Genomic DNA, 8927 nt, shown 5'->3' with positions numbered 1-8927 from the left:
AGGAGCGCCCCCTCCGTGCATTCCGTGGGAGGGGTGTTGGGGGGAATAACCCAGATCCTCTCTGCCGTGGGTGTTGGGGAACGGCGTTTACGCGGAAAAAAAAGCCCTTTTCTACCCGTTTGGAGATCCGGGTGGCGGGAGGGAGCAGGCGGGGCGGGCTCTGCAGAAAGAGGGTTTGGGCTCTCGGGACCCCCCAATCCCCCGTCCCTGGGCCGCCTCCCGGCGGACGCCTCCGAGAGAGAGAGAAACAGGGAGTGAGCGAGCTCCCGGGCACGCTGAGTTCCCCCACGCGTGACAGTCCGGGTTGTGCCTGCGGGAAAGCGGGCGGAAGGGGGCGGTTAGGGGTGCAAAGCGGTGTCTTCTGCCCGGGAGCTGCGGTGATGCTCCACGTAGCGTAAGGCAGATGGGGAAAATAAGCGTGCGCGCTGCCTGCGTGGTTGGTAACATGCGTGTGTGTGTGTGACCCCGACTGCGAGCTCGGGGTCCGCCGGGTGGCGGTGCCGGGGACAGCAGTGGCCTGCCCCTGCCTGCGGTGCTCCGCTGCCTTGAGGAAAGGGGAAAGGTCCCCGGCCCAGCTTTGGTGATGAAACTCTGGTCCCCTGGGCAGTTTTATGTCAGCGAGGTGGCTCACAGGCAGCGAAACTTAAAATCTCGTTTACAGACACCAAAACATAAGAAGTGAGTGGTCGCTTGACCCATCGGTTTAGTTTTTATGAAATGAGATTTACTTCAGATCTTCCTGTGTTTAAGTGACCTTTTGGTTGCAGGGATACCAGGTACCATTTGATTTTTTTATTTGACTGTTGCTGTGAAACTGGTTTCACGCCTGGTTGACCAGAGACTTGCACTGCAGAGAGCTGTGTTTGTTGATATTTTTTGGGGAGAAATACATAACTCACAGTGTCCGCATACTTCTTGAGGGGGTCTGAGGAAACTGCTATGCTCGTAGTATAAGCTTCCTTCTGCAAATTACCAGATGTAGATGGGCTCGGTTCCAGTATGTAACATGGACTCATCTTCTGTTGTCTGCGTATATTTTAGCCCACAGTAAAATTCATTTAGTGGAAGTTTGCAAAAAAAGCATGTCTGTGCAGTAGGTGAAGTGTGGGTACCGTGGATAAACATGCTAGTCAAGTTGTAATAAGTTCTGCTTAGAAGAGCAAAACCAAACCCTTATGCTATCAGCAACCTGTGAGATGATTATTTGGTTCTAGTATCCACCAAGGCGCTTGGAGGTGATAGAAACCAGCACTCCAAAAAAATCTCTTTGCTGCTATATTCTTGGTAATTTATATCTGTCATTTTAAACTGAACTTGTGTCAGGCCACAAATAATCTTGCTACTGTTTTTTGATCCTCTCTGATATGTTTACCAGACAGTGCCTCTCTCTCTGGAAGTGCAGGACCGGGGCATTTTTTATTATTTTTTATTATTATTTTTTTCTCTTTTGTGTGACCCAAATTTTTATTTGCTGAAGTTTTAAAGTATGCTTTCCTATTGATTATATATAAAGTTTGAGATTTACTGCTGTGGCAGAGGTTGCTACAAAGCTTGTGCACCAATGTACTATAACTATAACTGAAATTTGCTGGCACGCAGTGGTTCTGCTGATGGTTTTGAGGGTTAAAATTCACTTAGGTCCTAATTTTAAGCCTTAACTAAGTTTCCTCGTTTTCAGAAATGCTGGTCACTCACAGCTGCAATTGATTTCTCTAGAAATTAAGCTTGCTCAGCACTTAGATCAAGGGTTGGTGATTATCTGGGGGTGACTTTATGTGAAAGTAGGCACTTCTATCTGAAAATTTTAGGCTATAAGAGAGTGATTTGATACACATGATGATGTTCGAATAAGATTTGTACCTGAGGGGAATATAAGCAGAGGGCCATAGCTCTAAGTAAGGGCAAAGACATATTTGATGATGTCGTTCATTTTAAGTTGTTTTTTATATATATTTATATATAATTTTGCTTAAAATATTATTTTTAAGTAGTGTTAAATAAAGGGATTAAACACTAAGTGAAATATTGGAAAATTAATACATTCTGAAAGGAAAAAATATTTGAATCTTGATATTTTAACTATTGGCACTTGATTTTCTGTAGTTCTAATGATACTGTGTGCAAATTCCTTTAAAAAATATGAAAATTGTTACATGATTCTTGGAATAATGAAGGCTAGGTCATGTGTTTTGCTCTGTGCCTTGACAGTGTGGCAGGTGGGATGGGAGGGGTTTTATAGGGTCTATTTCAGAGCAAGGTTTACTTTTTTCTATGTATTCCTCTTGCTGGCTACCATGGAGGCTTGCAGAATTATGGATCCCCTTAATAGCCACGCATCCTCACCTAATCTGATCCCCTTTCTCTATGGCAGAAACATTGCCCGTTCAACTTTTGCACTACTTTTCTCCCCACTGAGCCCATCCTTTGTGGTTGTGCAAGCAGTTTGTGTAGTTGTGGCAGAGCAAGTCAGTGTTTGGCCCCTCAGAACTGCTGCTTCCCTCTAAAGCATCTGCTGTTAGACTGGATGATGAAGAGAAGCCCTCCTAGCACAGCAGCCTCCTTTGCTTTACTGTCCCTATAGCGTGGCAATGGAAGGTCTTTGGAGGAGCAGAGCTGTGATAGGGAATTGCTGTGGGGTTTATGTCCAGCCTACCACCAACATGCCCTCCTTTCAGGACCTCTCTGGTTCCTATCCTTCCTTGCTGCCCCCTTCCCGTTTTTCCTCCCAGGCTCTCTGCTGCCGCCTGGGTTAGGGGCAGCCTGCGCTGCTGCTGACACTGGCCATGGGGCTGTGACTGGAGAGGGTGGGTGGTCGTTCTGCAAACTTTGTCAAGCTGTTCCTTGCAGGGCAGTGAGCAATAATTGTGGTCTTTTCTAACCGCTGACTGGTTTTCTCTCGGAAGCCATAGGGCTGTCATATCTGTGAGACCTTTTCCCTCAGCTTGATTGAAATTGGACAAATGGTTGAAAGATGGCGAATGGGCAGGGAAACGGGACTGGCAGGCAGACAGTGAGGAGGATAGACAGAGTGAGCGGATACGCCTTGTTTCCTTAGGAAATTAGGAAATTTCCTTAGGAAATCACACTGTCATGTCGTTTATTAATTTCACTTTTTTTTTGTATGTCTTTGCTAGTTATGGAGACAAAAGGATACCAGAGCTACCCGGAAGGCTTAGATATGGAGAGACGGTGGGGTCAAGTTTCTCAGTCTGTGGAGTGTTCTTCTATAGGTGCTGGAGAGCAGACTGATGACAGTAGCTATATGGAGATTGTAAATGTAAGCTGTGCTGCTGGAGCTTTTGCGAGCAGCAGTGCTCAAGGAAGCAACAAAGAAAAACCTGAGCTACTCTCCTGCCTGCAGCAAGACAGCAGTCAGCCTGGTGGTCTTTTGCCTTCTGACATCAAAACTGAAACAGAGTCAAAGGAGCTGTCGGCAACGGTGGCTGAATCCATGGGTTTGTATATGGATTCGATACGAGATGCTGATTACCCCTACGATCAGCAGAACCAGGGGAGTCCAGGAAAGATCTACCAGAATGTGGAGCAGCTGGTGAAGCTCTACAAGGAGAATGGCCATTGCTCTTCTCCCCTCCACAGCACCAGCAGGCCCTTGAGGTCTTTGATGTCAGACTCTGGGAGTGCTGTGAATGGTGGTGCCATGCATGCTATGGTCAAAAGCCCTATCATGTGTCAAGAGAAAAGCCCATCAGGCTGCAGCCCTCAGAACATGACTTCCTCGGTGTGTAGTCCTGCTGGAGTTAATTCTGTGTCCTCAACTACTGCTAGCTTTGGGAACTTTGCTGTACACAGCCCCATTGGCCAGGGGACTCCGTTGTCACGCTCGCCGAACATTGAAAACAGGGGATCTATGTTGCACAGTCCTGCGCATGTTAGCAATGTTGGGTCTCCACTTTCTAGCCCTATAAGTAGCATGAAATCACCAATTTCTAGTCCTCCCAGTCATTGCAGTGTGAAATCTCCTGTCTCAAGTCCTAATAATATCACTATGCGATCTTCTGTGTCTAGTCCTGCAAACCTGACCTCAAGGAGCTCCGTTGCCAGCCCTTCCAATGCCAATAATAGGTCCACTCGTTCTAGTCCAGCAGTTAGCACTGTGGGATCATCCATCTGTAGCCCCGTAAACAACTCTCTAGGATTCCTGGCTTCTGGCACACCAGTGGGACCTAACAGAAGCCAAGATACCGTTCCCAGTCCGGAAACAAAAGACAAGGGTGCTCAAGAACTCACGTTTCCAAAAATGGAGGAAATGGAGAATGCCATCTCCAACAACAGTCAGATGAACCTTGTTCAGTTCATAAAACCTGAGCCAGATGGCTCATTTGGCAGCGCGTGCATTGGAGACAGCGGCAAAATAAATTCTGATTCTCCCTTTTCAGTACCAGTGAAGCAAGAATCAGCCAAGCATCCATGTTCTGGTGCCCCTTTTAAAGGGAATCAAACAGTGAATCCTTTCCCATTTACAGATGGTTCGTATTTCTCTTTTATGGATGACAAAGACTATTACTCTCTTTCTGGGATTTTAGGACCACCTGTTTCTTCATTTGATGGAAGTTGTGAAGGTAGTGGTTTTCCAAATCCAGGCCTATCTGTGGGAATTAAGCAGGAGCCTGATGATGGCAGCTATTACCAAGAAAACAGCATACCATCCTCTGCTATAGTGGGTGTGAATTCAGGTGGACAGTCATTTCACTACAGGATCGGTGCCCAAGGCACGATATCTTTGTCACGGCCAGTTGCTCGAGAGCAGGCATTTCAGCACTTGAGCTCGTTCCCTCCTGTCAGCACGCTAGTGGAGACCTGGAAGTCTCATTCGGAGTTGGCATCCAGAAGAAGTGATGGGTATCCAGTTCTAGAGTACATTCCAGAAAACGTGTCCAGGTGAGCAGGCAAACTACTACTTTTTTCTTCTTCTTCTTCTTCGCTTGCATTAAACAAACAAGGCATGAATGAAAATGGGGAGTGGGGTGGTATTTCTTGAGCTGATGTGTAATTCTTTGCATTTCAATTCTTATCATTAGATTTGCAGGTTTCTTGCTGTATTTTATTCTGCCTTTAATAAAAACAAAATGCTGGCTTTAATATTTAAGAAGAACATATATTCTATTGTTATTAGATTTGAAAGTGTAGCTTTAGTATGTTTATGAGCTCCTACTACGATAAATGTTTTCTCCATAATGAGAGCTTAGTAAAATTGCTCTCATGTGTCTTGTAATGGTTATTCTGTTGTAGCTGGTGCTCGAATGTGTTGTACCTCAGATGAAATGTTGAGGTGAGGATAACAAAATGAAAATGTCAGGGAGCTGACATGGTTATAAGTTTGCACTGGACTTTAACTGGTTAAATTTAAAAACTAAAACTTACAAGCCTGTGGCAACATATTATTTCTGTATTTTAACTGTAGGAACATTTGGTTTGTATATATAGAAAAATGCCTCCAGAAGGAGGAGGGCTGTTAAAACTTGGTGCATTTGAAAGGGATAAATGGGTAAACTGATCTCCTCACTTTTGGTGGAAGAGAAATATGCAAGTGTTGTTTGAATTTGTGTTTCTTGGTTGATTTGTGGAAGCACGTACTTCTTCAACAAACAGGTGCTCGTGTATCTCGTAAAGGACACTTTCTTAAACTATCTAGTTTTGTAGTCAATATTACAAGTTATTAACCGCATCTGACAGCATGATGGAGTTAGAATACATAGCCTCTTCATGTGTCAGACAGGCTCACCAAAGGTTTGTGCGAAAGCTCAGTGAAATAGCTGATAACAGAATTTGCAGTTACCTTTCTCAAGTCTTTTTCTCATCATGAGATATGGAACTGCCCTCTGTTAATGACACATCTGGCTTATTCTTGGAGTGAAGAGAATGTGTAGTGTTTTCCATATTTATGTGACGCTAAATATTTCTGAAAAAAACAGTGTTGCAATGAAAAGCATAATATCTAAAATAATGGTGCTTTTCAGGAGGACGAGGAGTCTATCTACTCATGAGGAAAAAAAAAAGAATTAAAATATATCCATTTTATTTTGAGACCTGTCTAATACTTCTACAATTTGGGCATAATTTTGCAAGCCATGCTTCAGTTTTTTTTGACTGTTTCGAATATGGTGTCTAGATAATGCACTTTTTGATATATCTTTCTCAACTTGAAAGGGCTGTATCTGACTTTCATGCTGAACTTTCAGTGTAGCTGGATATTTGTTATCATCCAGGCTTAGCTTAAATATGCTTTCGTGGATCAAGGAAGATAAAGTTACTGTTTTTCCTAGTTATTTTAACTGATGAAATTTTCATAAATTGCATTATTTATATATTGAGAAACGTTCATCAGCAGATTGATGTGACATCTGTAAATGAAGCCCAAATGTTTTACTGCCTTTGTGGTTGAGCACTTGTTACTTGGGCAAGTAGCTCCTGTCACCTATGGGAGCTCTTACGTAACTCAGTGTTGCTTGCACTGAGTCAATGTTGTCATCCATTGCAGGGACAGGCACAATAAACAGGGAAATACTGGTAGGAGTTGTCATCAATACTTGTGTTTTCAATGGTGTTGTCTCACAAAGATTTTGAAGGAGTCTTCTGATCTGACATTAGTTCACAGTAGTTCTTCTCATCTATTTACCTCTAGACCAGTTGGTGGCTAATCTGTGTCATCAGGCTTGATATCCTTTTCTATCTTAGTTCTTTGAGCTGATATCTCAGTAAGATATGCAGGTGAGTGTAGCTGTTACTTCACATAATTGAAATCCTGAATTTTTTAGCGCTCAGAGCTATTATTGCACGTGTGGAATTCTTTTCAGGTGATGGAGTTCTGCAGGGTTGCGACACTTCAGACACACTGATCTTTCTTTCAGATTAGGATTTATGTCATAATCTCAAATCTATAATTCAGCCCCATTGTTTAACTAAATGTTGCTCTTGATCTCCTTGGTAATGGCTTTGTGCTAGCAGGTACAGCTGGGGACCTGTGCAGAACCCTTACAAGTTTCAAGATAAATTAATGTAGAGGTCACTTTAGCAGTACAGATGTGAATTCGTAGGTGTCTGCTCAGGTATTTGTCTGTGGATGAGACAAGTCTTAAAGACTTGGTATAGGTGTCATACATGTAAAAGTCCACTCTTGCTAATAAACCTCGTATTGATCTTTACCTTTCTCTTCATTTCTATGCCCTGTTCTGGCTGAAGCAAAGGAAATTGCACACAAGTTTGTTCGTAGTCCAAAGTGTTGTAGTAAGGCACACATAGTTTAAAACCTAGACCCAATGTCCCAAGGCTTGTTTCAGCTGTCTCATGTCAGCATAGTATGGAGATTGCAAAGTCTCTCTTCCTTCATGTCATTGGAACAGCAGCATTGTACCTCTGGACTCTGCATCCAAACCAGATCCTTGTTAGTTCCACACAGTCAGAATCTCTCCAGAAGCAACTTGTGTCCATTACCCCTTGTCTTTTCCATGTGACTCCTTGTGAAAAGGGAGTCTCCATCTTCTTGGTAGCCACCCTTTACGTATTGGTACATGGTAAAAAGGTCCCTAATAAACATGGTTTAGGCATTTAAAATGGCTTGCTACCTTATTGCCTTTGCCAAGTACTTACTGTCAGCTAGAACGCTTGTCTTTCTCTTTTAGTTGCTTTTATTAGATGTCCACAATTGTGGTTCCTCTTAAGTTAATTGATGGTAACTTTATAACATTGCACCTTGTGGTGTTTGGGGAGTGAGAGCCTCTTAAGCAAAACCAGGTTCCCTTATTCCCTTTTGAAAGTTTTTCTTCAGCTAATATGCATTCAGAGTTTGTCTTTCAAATATTTTTGCACGTTCAATTTTTAATACTGGATGAATCATACTTGTGTGTCTGTGTGTATAGGTTCATCCCCCTCCCCCTGGAATGACATTTCTAAGAAATAATGGTTTCTAAACAAAATAATAGCAAAGTGGGCTTGAAAAATAAGGTTTGTGTGATGTTGTTGATGGAAACCTACACTAAGAATCCAGATAAGATTTCACTTTAAGGTGATTGCTCATCTGGATCAGAGTACCAGCCTGAGCCTAATGATAGTACCAGTTATGTAATTTTCAAAATGGCCTAGGAAAATGTCATGGTTGCTTGAAACAACAGGAAAAATTGAGGAGGATGACCTTTCTGCTGTGTTAGCTCTTACCTAAAGCTGCTTCTGCAAATGTGCCTTTTTCTGTCAAATTTCCATATTAACTCATATATGTACACATACATACTCGCTTTTCTCAGCAGCTGTGATGGAAGCAAAGGGCTGATACTCCCACTGTAGTTTCTTTCTGACAGTTTCACTGGTGTAGGGCAGTGTGGGAGCAATTCACAAAGTTATGACGTGTTACTAAAAAAGTTTATTATTTTAACATAAATTACATACGTTTATCAGTAATTATGTTTCAGTTGTCATTCAGACAAGATTTCTCTTCAAAACATTGTTTAATGATATTTTAGAGTCTAATTTATGTCTGTTAAAATAAATTGAAAGGCTGTCATCATTGATATCCTAGGGTTTATGGTCAAATCTTTGCTCAAACATTGACAGTATTTTGAGACTTCTTATAACTACATGTTCCTGGGCCAGTCACATGGATCAGGATTTTTTTCATGCACCCTACTTATAGCAGTACAAAAAAACCCGCCCAACCCAATACAAAAACACAACCCAACAACACGGTCTTCATTTACATGTAACCTTCACTGACTTGAGGGGGTAATCCTGGTTAAAATCTGATTTTAGACTATTGCAAGTATTTTTGTAAATAAACTTTTATGTTAAATATTATCTAGAATAGTTGCTTACCAGAATTGTACCTGCCAGAGAGATAAAGGTCTTGTAAATATTATTTTTAGAATTTATGAATGGCCTTGACCTCTGTTTGTTTGCTGATGGACTTTATGGGGAAA

The 8927-nt window shown here is 42.3% G+C and overlaps 1 protein-coding gene across 1 annotated transcript; it reads left to right on the top strand.

Annotated features, from left to right (window-relative positions):
* The first annotated feature begins 2861 nt into the window (after positions 1 to 2861).
* Positions 2862 to 4903, top strand: NR3C2 (nuclear receptor subfamily 3, group C, member 2). The gene has a single exon (XM_010189575.1). The coding sequence runs from the start codon at positions 3122 to 3124 to the stop codon at positions 4901 to 4903; it is 1782 nt and encodes a 593-aa protein (XP_010187877.1). The 5' UTR covers positions 2862 to 3121.
* Positions 4904 to 8927: the final 4024 nt, after the last annotated feature.

This window comes from Mesitornis unicolor, unplaced genomic scaffold (assembly GCF_000695765.1).
Source record: "Mesitornis unicolor isolate BGI_N332 unplaced genomic scaffold, ASM69576v1 scaffold12338, whole genome shotgun sequence".
Lineage (NCBI taxonomy): Eukaryota > Metazoa > Chordata > Aves > Mesitornithiformes > Mesitornithidae > Mesitornis > Mesitornis unicolor.
Note: the sequence above shows the minus strand (reverse complement) of the source record. Positions and strands in the feature narration are given on the sequence as shown.